The sequence below is a fragment of the Drosophila sulfurigaster genome, chromosome 2R (genome assembly GCF_023558435.1).
Source record: "Drosophila sulfurigaster albostrigata strain 15112-1811.04 chromosome 2R, ASM2355843v2, whole genome shotgun sequence".
In the NCBI taxonomy this organism is placed as follows: Eukaryota; Metazoa; Arthropoda; class Insecta; order Diptera; family Drosophilidae; genus Drosophila; species Drosophila sulfurigaster.
In genome coordinates this window covers 19,271,518-19,287,039 of record NC_084882.1, presented here as the reverse complement: position 1 = coordinate 19,287,039, position 15,522 = coordinate 19,271,518, and the positions used below count along the sequence as shown (strand labels likewise).

Below are 15,522 nucleotides of genomic sequence, written 5' to 3'. Positions count from 1 at the left end.
GGTAGATCTGATTAGCGTACTATTTTCACACTCATGCTGAAATGTATGGTAATATCGATCAAAATATCGATAACAAATTTTAAAACATCGTCGCGCTTCTATTGCATTTTTTTTTTCAAAATACACAAGAAGTTAGAAAGCTTTTTGGATGCTTTGGAACTCGATTTTCTTTGTTTTATTAGACCGTCTAGTGTAAAATTCATAACGATATATTCTAATTTGAAAGTTCTTAATTATAATTAATTAATAATTAAATTGTTTGAAAATTGCGCAACAATTCTATAACGCGTGCCCAAACGCTTAGTTCTATCTCCTGCCAGCAACTGACCCCGCTTATCTAAAGCTTATTAGGTCGTTTGGTGAATTTCCCACTATAGACGGGTAAGCATGGCAAGTCTCGAATTTCAGCTGGTTCAACATGAGTGCCTATTTGACGAGCTACGGCGGCATGTATCTGATCTATGAAGATATTATTAAGATGTACCCATTTCAACAGTACTTCACTGGCCGAGCTAGATTTCGACATTATCGTTCACAGTGACAAAGCAACTCAATTAAGGAATTATGCGAGTTTCTACATGAAATCCTTAATAATGCAAACTGGATTGATGAAGAGACTCGCAAGAAGGCATTCTGAAAAGAGACAACGATGGCATCCCGCATAGGCTCATGTAGGCTCGTTTACACATAAAATTTCAAAAGCAGGTCCATGAAGAACATGTAACCTATAACTCAATAAAATGCCTGCTATGGACTTGTCACCATAGCAACTTTTCTTTTTGGTCTTTGGACAGATATTTGTGCCGTCTACAGGGAGGAACATTATTGGGAGAAGCTGTCGAATAGCATACTTTAAGCGATTGTGATTGGGGCTGTCACAGCGAGGAATTGCCAAAGCATTGAACTGTTCAGTAGGCAGTAATATGTTCTATGAATGCGTTAAAATAAAATAATCTCATCCGTTAGGAAATTTTGCATCGATATCAAATTATATGCCAATCATTTTTAGTCGAATGTATATCCGTTACCCCTTTTTTAAAAAATGGAAAATCGTGCGGTGATATTCTAAGAATATACCAAGTTAATATACCAAAAATAGTAAATTATACGGATGTCTACACTTCGTATATTAATATACATTATAAGATATACCAGATTGTCAACTAAAAGCAATTTCGTCATATGAAACCATTCCTTAAATAACTTTGATCGTAACCAAGGAATTATAGACTAGAGTTATAATTGTATGTCTTCTTAGCCTCAAGAGCTAAGTTGTCAAGATCAACGTGTACTATGCGGTTGACGTCTACTTCCTTGATGAATAAGTCTCTCTCGATCATTTACAAGAAGTTCGCACCTCAAAAAGGTCAACTTTGTGGGCCTTATGCGCAGGCCTAGAAAACGTCAAAGATACCTCCAGAGTAGGAAAGCCGCTGTCTACCCCAAAATGAGTAACCGCTGTTAAGACAATTCCTAGTGACCACTAAAGGATTTATTATTTCCTCAATGATAAGCAAGTGGTAGTTGAATTGAGTGATTCCGACTATTATAAAGGTATTATTACCTTCTTGGCATTCCACAAGGAGGTATTCTTTCGCTCCACAGTACTATTGGCGCGGAGGCTAAAATAGTTTAGTATAGTGACTGACTATACTACTCCTTTCATCTATACTTAAATACTATTAATTTGGATCGAGGTAGTTTGGCAGAGAGGACTTGGTATCCCAGATTCCTTCAACACCTTCACGGATGATAAAAAGATAATGGATATATAGTCAACCAAGGTCCCTAAAACCTCTACAAACTCCTAGATCACAGTAGCAGGAAAGTTAAAAGTTGACCTTATCATTGTTTCTAGCCAAGCTATCAATAAATCTTGGTATCCCTATCCCTTAAAACGCTCTAAAGAGAAATTTAAGTGCAATTGAAATTTGGGTCAGATATGAGATGACAAACGACAACCTCATGGAAAACTCTCAACTCCCTTAATTTGTCATACAAATTTTCGGTAGGATCATCCAGTGTCAGGCGCTCATTAGGATCCAGTTCATCACTGTACTGTGGATTAATAACAGAAACTTCCTTATCAAGCGCAAGCATTGCGTATAACTGTTTATACTCGTATATGTGTAATATACATGCGAATAGCACCCTGAATTGATAGTTTTTTTTTCAGCTCATGGATCAGTTGTATTTTTGAATTTGAATGAATCAGTCATACAATAGTGCCGATTTCAACAATCTACTATATACTATATAAAAATACGATTCACCATTTAAGTGAATACTAATCGTAATAATGATTAGGATGGCAAACAGCTTATCATTTGTCTTGTATATTGTTTTGATGCTCAGCTCCTTATTGTCAACAGGCGTTGTAGCCAAGCCATCTGGAGATTCAACTTCAAAAACAGGTGTAGAAAACTACTTCAATCTGAACACAGTTTCTCAGATAACGATCACTACTGAAAGCATTTCCCCAACGACGGAACCTGTGGTTGGAACAAAAGGGAATAGTGAAAATGATTTGGATCACAATAAAATCACAAATACGGATGTCAAAAACGATTTCCTTAATTATTATGCCACCAAGATGTTGAGCTATATGAATCACACCGTGATGCCATGTGACGATTTCTATGAGTACGCTTGTGGAAACTGGAAAAATGTGAAACCGGAAAAGCAAACCAATATTAAAGAAAGCAATTTAATGGAAATTGTCTATACCCTGGCCGATATAAGCGAACAGCTGCTGCTATCAGAGACACAGCTTGCAACCGACTTGGGCTATGGAAATGAGATGCAGATTGCGCAACAATTTTATAACGCGTGCTTAAACGCTGAGCTCTATCCGCTTCCAGCAGCTGACCCTGCTTATCTGAAGCTTATCAGGTCGATTGGCGGATTTCCCGCTATAGACGGGGAAGCATGGCAAGCCTCGAATTTCAGCTGGTTCAACATGAGCGCTCATTTGACGAACTACGGAAGCATGAGTCTGATCTATGAAAATATTATTGGGGTGCATCCATTTCAACCGTATTTCAAGCTGCCCGAGCTGGGTTTTGACTTCATCGTTCACAGCGACAACATCGCCACCAATGTCACCAAAGGATACAAGCGCAACGAAAAGCGCATGCACGAATATCTGACGGCCAATGGATTATCCGAGGAAAAGACAGCCGATGTGATAGCTGGAGTGTTTGCCTTTTGGCGTGAAGCGTTGCAGGTTGCAGAACGTTTTAATGAAAATGAAGAAAAATGTGAAGATCTTACCAGAACTGAGAGCTTGAAGTTGTTTTCGGGTTGGAAAGATTACTATGATATCGTCTGGGGAGGAATGGAGCATTTTGGTGTTTATCCACCTGAACACTTCTGCGACTTCTATTACCATGAACTGGATAAAGTGTGCGACAAGCACAAGGAAGCCGTTGCCAATTATCTGGCCATGAAGCTGCTGTTTACTATGGATTCCAAACTGAAATCAACCAAATTCCAGCGCGAAAGTTGTCTACTGGAAGTGCAGTCTTCAGTGCCGTATCTGTTGGATAAACTTTACTATACGGTAAGTTCCTTTCGTTTGTATTAAATCAAGCTTTGATCAATTAAACATAAATTTATATTTTAATGGAAATATTTTACCAAAGAAACCCAATCGGATATATTAGAGATAATGAAGGAATTGCGTGAGTTTCTACATGAAGTTCTCAATAATGCAACCTGGATCGATGAAGAGACTCGCAAGGAGGCATTGTTAAAAGAGTCAAAAATGACATCACGTATGGGTTCATTTAAGGATGAGCACCTAACCCAACTTCTCATACGCGAAATGAACAATCTCACCTTTGTGTCAGACAGTTATACGCAAAGCATCATCAATTTAAGGAAATTCTGCCAATATATGAAGCGCTACAATTCCATACACCACAAGCAACTTTCGAAAGAGACGAAGCCACTGGAATTCTTGTGAATGCATTCTATTATCACGTAGACAATTCGATTAATGTAATGTCCGGTGTGCTACATCCGCCAGCCTATCATCATGATTGGCCCAATTCGCTGAAGTATGGCACATTCGGTTATTTGGTTGGTTACGAACTGTCTCATGCTTTCGATAGCGTTGGCTCCGTCTTTGATAGCAAGGGTGAACACCGAAGGTGGTGGAGCTACAAGTCCATTGCGAAGTTCAAAAATCGCACCCAATGTTTCATAGATCAGTACAATAAATATTATGTTTCGGAGATCAATCGCTACATAAACGGCGACAAAACGAAGAATGAGAATATGGCTGATATTGGTGGACTATATGAGGCAATGAATGCTTATCGCATCTTCACACGAAAAAAATGTCATATGACATGACTAATGAACAAATGCCTGGTATGCACTTTTCATCAGAGCAGCTCTTCTTTTTAGGCTTTGCGCAAATATTTTGTGCCGACTATAAGGAGGAGCATTTCTGGGATGAGCTGACCAGTAGGCATACAATGGGCAAGTTTCGTGTAATTGGCGCTGTTAGCAACAGCGAGGACTTTGCCAAAGCATACAACTGTCCAGTCGGCAGTCCAATGAATCCCAATATGAAATGTCATATCTGGTGAATATTTCACAGACTCCGAAGCAGATGTTTACATTTTACTATTCTTCGTTAAGACGATATAAACAACAAGAGTTGGTTGATTTACGAAAACAAAAAGCAATTTGTGTTATGATTCTACAATATGGTATAAAATACAAAAAATTACTATTCTCTTTTATTATTTTTTCTAGTTTTTAATTTAATAGGTGTATATTATACAGCTAGTTGTGACAATTAAAACAAGTAAGAAAGCTACAGTCGAGTGTACTCAACTGTGAGATACCAGCTACCCATTTTGAATAAAAGCAATATATTTTGCGGTATAATTCTCAAAATATACCGAATATACTACAAAAATACTAATAATATACCAAATGATATATGTGGTATATCGATATAGTATCGCATTGAAAATATACCATAGACGGCACAATATACCAGATTGTCAGCCAAAGCAACTAAGACCCCTATTAAGTGGGTGATTTTGCCCATACAAAAGTATTTCTTTAATAACTTCGACAATTTTTATCTGATCGCAACCAAATTTTCTGGAATCATAACTACTATAGTTATTATTGTTTATTCCAAACTCTAGCTTCAAAATTACGCTTGTTATTCGATTGTTTTGATTTGCGGGGGTGGAAGTGTTCGTGGCCAAAATTTGAAACAAACTTGATCTGCGTGCAAACATAACAAATGCTGTCGAAAAAAAGTTAGGTATACGGACAGACGAACAGACACACAGACGGACAGACAGACATGGCGAGATCGTCTCGGCTGTTGACGCTGATCAAGAATATATATATTCTTTATAAGGTCGGAGATGCCTCCTTCTATCTGTTACATACATTTCCTATCGGCACAAAGTTATAATACCCTTCTACCCTATGGGTAGCGGGTATAAAAAGAAATGTACATATCTCAAAGAATGTTATGGCACAAACAGTATTGTGATTAAATGCCGAAGATTACAACAACAAAAATTATTTAGATTAAATATAATGTGATAATTTTAAAATGTGCCAAATTTCTTCTTCTATGTCTTTCAGAGGCAGCTTATGTTCCGATAACTAATTGATCCGTGTAAAGGGTAGTGATTCATTGATCAAGAAGCGCAATGCATTTTCTATGGCCGATAGGAACTTAAGGTTTCTTAATTTGCTGTGCGGGACCTTTTCAACTGTCAGCCAAGCCTGCGGTATTATGTGGCCTAGTATCGATTCGAGGCGATCGACCAGCAAATAGGCGAACAGCTCCGCCAAGTTCAGTGGCACGCCTTTCTCCGGATTCATGTGGCGCGATTCAGTAGCGAGTATTCCGTAATACTCTTTATTGAATATAATAAATAATAACAATTTTCTTAGCTTCCGGATTAATTGGAAACCAAGAAACTAGTTTTTAAAATCATCTAAAAATGTTTAGTCTTGAAATAAGACCGCTTTAAGTTCAAGCTATTAAAACTAATAACATAGATCTAAATAAATAATATTGATTCCAGAAAATTACAAATTGTTGGAGTTATTTAAGAAATAAGAAATAGCATCAAAAGCTAAATGTAATACTTTTTGATTCCTTTAGTATATTAATTTCGTATATTTTAACAAAAATACCCCACGCTTGGCTTTTATTTCTTACGTGTAAATCTTATAATAGGGTTTGTTGTTTAAAAATATACAATTTCGTCCACATAATAATAAGAACTTTGTCGAGATGCATTTTCTAACTCCAAGCTTTTAATATTCTCAATGCACTTTATAAAATAGAGAATTCTAAAATAAAATCTTGATCTAATGACATCTACATCTCATTTTTTCTACCTCACAAATGGAATTTTGTGGTGGACAGGCTAAAATAGCAACTTAATAGTATTATATTATTCCATTCACCTCTACTGACCAATTAAATATTATCATTTAGAAACCTGGTAAGTTGGCAGAGTGAACTTGGTATCTACAATGCCTTTAACAGCTTCGCAGAAGCTTCGAAAATGGAGGGGGATATGGGATGTTTACTGCCCCAAACACAGACCCCAAATCTCATACAGCAGAAATGTTATAAGATCGCCTTATAATCGTATAAACATCTTTGTTATCAGCTAAGCTACATAGCCCTTGTCTGTGTGCAGGATATCATCAGAAGAGATCAATGTAGGAAATGCTACGAGCCCGGAACCATAAAACCACTGAAACATCTTATCAGGTGCTATTGCAGCTCCGGATAAGTTACTTAGAAGCTCCTTGTCTAAGTTCGACTTTGATGTTTCGCGACCAGCCCTCAGAGGGCTGTAGGCTTTTGTCAAAAAAAGCATCAATTCTTGCTGAGTTATTGAGCTCACAAGGTCAATGCTTAGTCTCCCTTGCAACTACCACTTCAACCTAAGCAAACTTGAGCCATGAGGAATATAATTTTTAAATTTTGGCGCGCATTAAATAAGTATTAAAGTAGGAAAGCATCTATCGAACAAGCACTAATGCAAAAGTCCGCGTGATCAACATACAAATTCCGTACTTGAATTAACAGAATAATTTCCTTATCAGCAGGGTGCATTACTTATAGAGTATATATGTAACATATATACATATTCGTAGACCAGCCTGACTTGATAATTGTATTAAGTATGTGAATCAGTTATATTTTTATATTTGAATGAAACAGTCGCCTAATTATTCCGAGGGTCATAAAAAGATTCGCTAATCGTAATGATGAATATTAATTTCTTTGAGATTAAGAATGCAACGAACTTATGGATCGTTATGTTTAAAATTCTGATGTTCAGTGCCTTATTGTCAACATGCGTTGTAGCCAAGCCAGCTGGAGATTCAATTTCCGAAATGCAAGTAGTCCAGCTAGTAAAAGATTCTTCCAATCCCAAAACGGTTTCAGAGATAGCAGTCACTACTGAAAGCATTTCCCCAACGACGGAACCCACGGCTACAGCAGAAGCGGTAGTGAATAGTGAGAACGATTTGGATAACAATGAAATCACAAATACGGATGCCAAAAACGAGTTCCTCAAGTCTTATGCCACCAAGATGTTGAGTTATATGAATCTCACTGTGAAGCCATGTGATGATTTCTATGAGTACGCATGTGGCAACTGGAAAAATGTGAAACCGGAAAGAGAAACGGAACGTAAGCAAAGCAATTTTATGGAAATTGTGTATACCCTGGCCGATGTAAGTGAACAGCTGCTGCTATCAGAGACACAGCTTGCAACCGACCTGGGCTATGGAAATGAGATGCAGATTGCGCAACAATTTTATAACGCGTGCTTGAATGCTGAACTCTATCCACTGCCAGCAACTGACCCCGCTTATCTGAAGCTTATCAGGTCGATTGGCGGATTTCCCGCTATAGACGGGGAAGCATGGCAAGCCTCGAACTTCAGTTGGTTCAACATGAGTGCTCATTTGACGAACTACGGAGGTATGGGTCTGATCTATGAAGATATTCTTGGGAAGCATCCATTTCAACCATATTTCAAGCTGCCCGAGCTGGGTTTTGACTTCATCGTTCACAGCGACAACATCGCCACCAATGACACCAAAGGATACAAGCGCAACGAGAAGCGCATGCACGAATATCTGACGGCCAATGGATTATCCGAGGAAAAGACAGCCGATGTGATAGCTGGAGTGTTTGCCTTTTGGCGTGAAGCATTGCAGGTTGCAGATCGTTTTAATGAGAATGAAGAAAAATGTGAAATACTTACCAATATCGAAGAGCTTGAAGTTGGTTTCGGGTTGGAAAGATTACTATGAAATCGTTTGGGGCGGTGTTGAGCATTTTGAAGTTTATCCACCTGAACACTTCTGCGACTTCTATTACCATGAGCTGGATAAAGTGTGCGACAAGCACAAAGAAGCCGTTGCCAATTATCTGGCCATGAAGCTGCTGTTTACTATGGATTCCAAACTGAAATCAACCAAATTCCAGCGCGAAAGTTGTCTACTGGAAGTGCAGTCCTCAGTGCCGTATCTGTTGGATAAACTTTACTATACGGTAAGTTCCTTTCGTTTGTATTAAATCAAGCTTTGATCAATTAAACATAAATTTATATTCGAACAGAAATATTTTACCAAAGAAACTCAATCGGATATCTTAGAGATAATGAAGGAATTGCGTGAGTTTCTACATGAAGTCCTCAATAATGCAACCTGGATCGATGAAGAGACTCGCAAGGAGGCATTGTTGAAAGAGTCAACAATGACATCTCGCATGGGTTCATTTAAGGATGAGCACCTAACGCAACTTCTCATACGCGAAATGAACAATCTCACCTTTGTGCCAGACAGTTATACGCAAAGCATCATCAATTTAAGGAAATTCCGCGGATATATGAAGCGCTACAATTCTATATATCACAAGCAGCTGTCAAACGAAACAAAACCGTTGGAACTGTTGGTGGGTATGCAAGTGAATGCATTCTACTATATCGTGGAAAATTCGATTAATGTAATGTCCGGTGTGCTACATCCGCCAGCCTATCATCATGATTGGCCCAATTCGCTGAAGTATGGTACATTTGGTTATTTGGTTGGCCACGAGCTGTCTCATGCTTTCGATAGCGATGGCTCTCGCATTGATAGCAAGGGCGAAATACGAAACTGGTGGAGTAAAATGTTCTCTGACGAGTTCAATAATCGCCGTCAATGTTTTATAGATCAATACAGCAAATATCACGTGCCTCAGATCAATCGTACTATCGACGGTTATAAAACGAAGGATGAGAATATGGCCGACATTGGTGGACTATATGAGGCAATAAATGCCTATCGTCTTCACACGAAACATCAGAAGCAGCTCCATGAACAAGATGTGTCTTATGACATGCCAAACGAACAAATGCCCGGGATGGACTTGTCACCAGAGCAGCTCTTCTTTTTGGGCTTTGCCCAGGTTTGGTGTGCCGATTACAAGGAGGAGCATTATTGGAAGCAACTGACCGATGAGCATACCATTGACAAGTTTCGTGTAATTGGCGCTGTAAGTAACAGCGAGGATTTTGCCAAGGCATACAATTGTCCAGTCGGTAGCCCAATGAATCCCAACACAAAATGTCATATCTGGTGAATATATCAGAGATTCCAAAGCAGATGCCGATTTACTATAGACAACAAGAGTTGGTGGACTTCGGGTATTTGCAGAAAGCAAGTCCATTTAAAAAAGTAGATAATTACGAAAACGAAATTTGTGTTATCGTTTTCGTTCAATAACCGCCACTATATACTTTTACTTTTACTTTGATTTGGAATAAAATACAAAAATTTATTATTCTCTTTAGTATTTATTTTTAGTTTTTAATTTAAAAGGCGTTTATTCAACAGCTAGTTGTGATAATTCAAACAAGTAAGAAAACTACCCATTTTGAATAAAATAAATATATTTTGCGATATTTTTCTCAAAATATACCGAATATACTGCAAAAATACTACAAATATATCGATATAGTCCCGCATTCCCAGATTACCAGATTGTCAGCCAAAGCAACTAAGACCCCTAGTAAGTAGGCGTTTTTGCCCATACAAAAGTATTTCTTTAATAACTTCGACGCTTGTTACTCGATTTTTTTCCATTTGCGGGGCGAAAGTGGGCGTGGCAAAAATCTGAAACAAACTTGATCTGCGTGCAAACATAACAAATGCTGTTGAAAAAATTATAGCTCTATCTCTTATAGTCTCTGAGATCCAGTGTTTCATACGGACGGACGCACAGTCGGACGGACACACAGACACACAGACGGACATAGGTAGATCGTCTCGGCTGTTGACGCTGATCAAGAATATATATGCTTTATAGGGTCGGAGATGCCTCCTTCTACATGTTACATACATTTCCTGCCGGTACAAAGTTATAATACCCTTCTACCCTATGGGTAGCGGGTATAAAATGAAATATGTTATATATTTAAAAAAATTTTATGGCACAAACAGTATTTTGATTAGATAAATCAGCAAAAATTATTTATATTAAATATTAGGTGATAATTTTAAAACGCAGCTTAGAAAGCATATGTTCCGATAACTAATTGATCCGTGTAAAGTGTAGTGATTCATTGATCTACAAGCGCAATGTATCTTCATCTCAAAGCGATTCGATCAGCAGAGGGCGCGGCATATCCGAAGTAAAAGCCAACATTTCGTTTATATTTCTATATGTGTGTAGCATGATTTATGTGGCATGTGGCAATTTGAGAAGCTTGTTATATGGTGGTTGCTATTGGAGTCTTTAAATCGCGTATTGGTGTGTGGTGTTCGTGTATTTTCATGTGATGATGTGATAACAAAAGGTTTCCTAATTCTCTTTGCGAGACCTTTGCAACTGTCAGCAAAGCCTTGCAGTATTATGTGGCCCAGTATCGATTCAAAAGCTAAGCTGCGTAGCCACTATCTGTGTGCCAGATATCATCAGAAGAGATCAATGTAGGAAATGCTACGAGCCCGGAACCAAAAAACCACTGAAACTTCTTATCAGGTGCTATTGCAGCTCCGGATAAGTTACTTAGAAGCTCCTTGTCTAAGTTCGACTTTAATGTTTCGCGGCCAGACCTCAGAGGGCTGTAGGCTTTTGTCAAAAAAGCATCAATTCTTGCTGAGTTATTGAGCTCACAAGGTCAATGCTTTGTCTCCGTTGCAACTACCACTTCAACCTAAGCAAACTTATTTATTGGCAATGTTGTAGTAGCTGCCATGAGGAATATAATTTTTAAATTTTGGCGCGCATTAAATAAGTATTAAAGTAGGAAAGCATCTATCGAACAAGCACTAATGCAAAAGTCCGTGTGATCAACATTCAAATTCCATATTTGAATTAACAGAATATTTTCCTTATCAGCAGAGTGCATTACTTATAGAGTATATAAGTATAACATATGTACTATATATTCGTAGAGCAGCCTGACTTGATAATTCTATTAAGTATGTGAATCAGTTATATTTTTATATTTGAATGAAACAGTCGCCTAATTATTCCGAGGGTCATAACAAAGATTCGCTAATCGTAATGATGAATAGTCATTTCATTGAGATTAAGAATGCAAGGAGCTTATGGATCGTTATGTTTAAAATTCTGATGTTCAGTGCCTTATTGTCAACATGCGTTGTGGCCAAGCCAGCTGGAGATTCAATTTCCGAAACACAAGTAGTCCAGCTAGTAGAAGATTCTTCCAATCCCAAAATGGTTTCAGAGATAGCAGTCACTACTGAAAGCATTTTCCCAACGACGGAACCCATGGCTACAGCAGAAGCGGTAGTGAATAGTGAGAACGATTTGGATAACAATGAAATCACAGATACGGATGCCAAAAACGATTTCCTCAAGTCTTATGCCACCAAGATGTTGAGTTATATGAATCTCACCGTGAAGCCATGTGAAGATTTCTATGAGTACGCATGTGGCAACTGGAAAAATGTGAAACCGGAAAGGCAAACCAATATTAAAGAAAGCAATTTAATGGAAATTGATTATACCCTGGCCGATATAAGCGAACAGCTGCTGCTATCAGAGACACAGCTTGCCACGGATCTGGGCTATGGTAATGAGATGAAGATTGCACAACAATTTTATAACGCGTGCTTGAATGCTGAGCTCTATTCACTGCCAGCAGCTGACCCCGCTTATCTGAAGCTTATCAGGTCGATTGGCGGATTTCCCGCTATAGACGGGGAAGCATGGCAAGCCTCGAATTTCAGTTGGTTTAACATGAGTGCACATTTGACGAGCTATGGTGGCATTGGTCTGATCTATGAAGAGATTACAGCGAAATACCCATTTGAACCATATTTCAAGCTGCCCGAGCTGGGTTTTGACTTCATCGTTCACAGCGACAACATCGCCACCAATGTCACCAAAGGATACAAGCGCAACGAGAAGCGCATGCACGAATATCTGACGGCCAATGGATTATCCGAGGAAAAGACAGCCGATGTGATAGCTGGAGTGTTTGCCTTTTGGCGTGAAGCACTTCAGGTTGCAGATCGTTTTAATGAGAATGAAGAAAAATGTGAAGAACTTACCAGAACTGAGAACTTGAAGTTGTTTTCGGGTTGGAAAGATTACTATGATATCGTCTGGGGAGGAATGGAGCATTTTGGTGTTTATCCACCTGAACACTTCTGCGACTTCTATTACCATGAGCTGGATAAAGTGTGCGACAAGCACAAAGAAGCCGTTGCTAATTATCTGGCCATGAAGCTGCTGTTTACTATGGATTCCAAACTGAAATCAACCAAATTCCAGCGCGAAAGTTGTCTACTAGAAGTGCATTCTTCAGTGCAGTTTCTGCTGGATAAACTTTACTATACGGTAAGTTCTTTTCGTTTGTATTAAATCAAGCTTTTATCAATTAAACATAAATTTATATTCGAACAGAAATATTTTACCAAAGAAACTCAATTGGATATCGTAAAGATAATTAAGGAATTACGTGAGTTTCTACACGAAGTCCTCAATAATGCAACCTGGATCGATGAAGAGACTCGCAAGGAGGCATTGTTAAAAGAGTCGACAATGACATCTCTCATGGGTTCGTTTAAGGATGAGCATCTAACGCAACTTCTCATACGCGAAATGAACAATCTCACCTTTGTGCCAGACAGTTATACACAAAGCATCATCAATTTAAGAAAATTCAGCCAACATATAAAGCGCTACAATTCTATACATCACAAGCAGCTGTCTAACGAAACAAAACCGTTGGAACTGTTGCTGGGTATGCAAGTGAATGTTTCTACTATATCGTGGACAATTCGATTATCGTGATGTCCGGGGTGTTGCATCCGCCAGTCTATCATCATGATTGGCCCAATTCGCTGAAGTATGGTACATTTGGTTATTTGGTTGGCCACGAGCTGTCTCATGCTTTCGATAGCGATGGCTCCCGCATTGATAGCAAGGGCGAAGTACGAAACTGGTGGAGTAAAATGTTCTCTGACGAGTTCAATAATCGGCGTCAATGTTTTATAGATCAATACAGCAAATATCACGTGCCTCAGATCAATCGTACTATAGACGGTTATAAAACGAAGGATGAGAATATGGCCGACATTGGTGGACTATATGAGGCAATAAATGCCTATCGTCTTCACACGAAACATCAGAAGCAGCTCCATGAACAAGATGTGTCTTATGACATGCCAAACGAACAAATGCCCGGCATGGACTTGTCACCAGAGCAGCTCTTTTTTTCTGGGTTTTGGTCAGATGTTTTGTGCCGACTACAAGGAGGAGCATTATTGGAAGGAACTGACCGATGAGCATACCATTAACAAGTTTCGTATAATTGGCGCTGTCAGTAACAGCGAGGATTTTGCCAAGGCATACAATTGTCCAGTCGGTAGCCCAATGAATCCCAACACAAAATGTCATATCTGGTGAATATTTCAGAGATTCCAAAGCAGATGCCGACATTTTACTTTAAACAACAAGAGTTGGTCGAGTTCGGGTATTTGCAGAAAGCAAGTCCATTTAAAAAGTAGATAATTACGAACACGAAATTTGTGTTATCGTTTTCGTTCAATAATCGCCACTATCTACTTTTACTTTTACTTTGATTTTAAAATTTGGAATAAAATACAAAAATGTATTATTCTCTTTAGTATTTATTTTTAGTTTTTAATTTAAAAGGCGTTTATTCAACAGCTACTTGTGACAATTCAAACAAGTAAAAAAGCCTACCCATTTTGAATAAAATAAATATATTTTGCGATATTTTTCTCAAAATATACCGAATATACTGCAAAAATAAAACAAATATATCGATATAGTACCGCATTCCCAGATTACCAGATTGTCAGCCAAAGCAACTAAGACCCCTAGTAAGTAGGCGTTTTTGCCCATACAAAAGTATTTATTTAATAACTTCGACGCTTGTTATTCGATTTTTTTGGGTAGCGGGTATAAAATGAAATATGTTATATATTTAAAAAAAAATGTTATGGCACAAACAGTATTTTGATTAGATAAATCAGCAAAAATTATTTTGATTAAATATTAGGTGATAATTTTAAAATGCAGCTTAGAAAGCATATGTTCCGATAACTAATTGATCCGTGTAAAGGGTAGTGATTCATTGATCTACAAGCGCAATGTATCTTCATCTCAAAGCGATTCGATCATATTTCTATATGTGTGTAGCATGATTTATGTGGCATGTGGCAACTTGAGAAGTTTGTTATATGGTGGTTGCTATTGGAGTCTTTAAATCGCGTATTGTTGTGTGGTGTTCGTGTAGTTTCATGTGATGATGTGATAACAGAAATTAAAAGACGATTCATTCAGTCTATGTTCTCTCAAATCACAACCCTATGTGGGAGGAGTCGCCATCAAGTTATGCAGGTTCGCAATTGGTTCGTTTCTGGCTGATAATCTCTATAATAACCTTAACTATGGCCGATAGGAACTCAAGGTTTCTTAATTCCCTTTGCGAGAGCTTTGCAACTGTCAGCAAAGCCTTGCAGTAATATGTGGCACAGTATCGATTCGAAGCGATTGACTAGATCGCCGATGAATTTCCGGATTCATGTGGCGCGATTCAGTGGTGAGTATTCTGTAATAGTATTTATTGAATATAATTAATAATAACAATTTTCTTACCTTCCGGATTAATTCGAACCCAAATAACTAGTTTTTTGTAGTCTTAAAATAAGACCACTTTAAGTTCAAACAATTAAAACTAAGAACATTTTTCTAAAAATATAATAGATAATAATAATTCCAGAAAATTACAAATTATTAAGAAATAAAAAATTAAAAAATTGAATGCAGTACTTATTGATTTCTTTAGTTTTTTAATTTCGTATATTTAAACAAAAATACCGCACCGTTTTGCTTCTATTTCTAACATGTTAATCTTATAATAGGATTTGTGGTTTTAAAGGTACACATACAATTATCTCCATATAATAATAAGAACTTTGTCAAGGTGTATTTTCTAACTCAAAGCTTTT

At 37.9% G+C, this 15,522-nt stretch overlaps 3 protein-coding genes across 3 annotated transcripts; all 3 read left to right on the top strand.

The window, feature by feature from the left end:
* Nucleotides 1-2,347: 2,347 nt before the first annotated feature.
* On the top strand, nucleotides 2,348-3,967 carry LOC133836729 (neprilysin-1-like). The gene is made up of 2 exons (XM_062267320.1): nucleotides 2,348-3,562; nucleotides 3,668-3,967. The coding sequence occupies exons 1-2, from the start codon at nucleotides 2,348-2,350 to the stop codon at nucleotides 3,965-3,967; spliced, it is 1,515 nt and encodes a 504-aa protein (XP_062123304.1).
* A 3,334-nt stretch (nucleotides 3,968-7,301) lies between these two features.
* LOC133837947 (neprilysin-2-like) lies at nucleotides 7,302-9,690 on the top strand. The gene is given in 3 exon segments (XM_062268861.1): nucleotides 7,302-8,265; nucleotides 8,267-8,578; nucleotides 8,645-9,690. Coding segments are annotated over 3 exon segments (2,175 nt in total). The 5' UTR covers nucleotides 7,302-7,407; the 3' UTR covers nucleotides 9,650-9,690.
* A 1,812-nt stretch (nucleotides 9,691-11,502) lies between these two features.
* LOC133837669 (neprilysin-1-like) lies at nucleotides 11,503-13,954 on the top strand. The gene is made up of 2 exons (XM_062268509.1): nucleotides 11,503-12,880; nucleotides 12,947-13,954. The coding sequence occupies exons 1-2, from the start codon at nucleotides 11,525-11,527 to the stop codon at nucleotides 13,334-13,336; spliced, it is 1,746 nt and encodes a 581-aa protein (XP_062124493.1). The 5' UTR covers nucleotides 11,503-11,524; the 3' UTR covers nucleotides 13,337-13,954.
* Nucleotides 13,955-15,522: the final 1,568 nt, after the last annotated feature.

What these genes read in the sequence shown, in the direction of transcription:
- LOC133836729 (XM_062267320.1), top strand. Translation starts at nt 2,348, where the DNA reads ATGCTCAGCTCCTTATTGTCAACAGGCGTTGTAGCCAAGCCATCTGGA. An exon ending in TGGATAAACTTTACTATACG is followed by an intron (nt 3,563 to 3,667) that starts GTAAGTTCCTTT and finishes GATATATTAGAG; the next exon opens with ATAATGAAGGAATTGCGTGA.
- LOC133837669 (XM_062268509.1), top strand. Translation starts at nt 11,525, where the DNA reads ATGAAACAGTCGCCTAATTATTCCGAGGGTCATAACAAAGATTCGCTA. An exon ending in TGGATAAACTTTACTATACG is followed by an intron (nt 12,881 to 12,946) that starts GTAAGTTCTTTT and finishes ATATTCGAACAG; the next exon opens with AAATATTTTACCAAAGAAAC.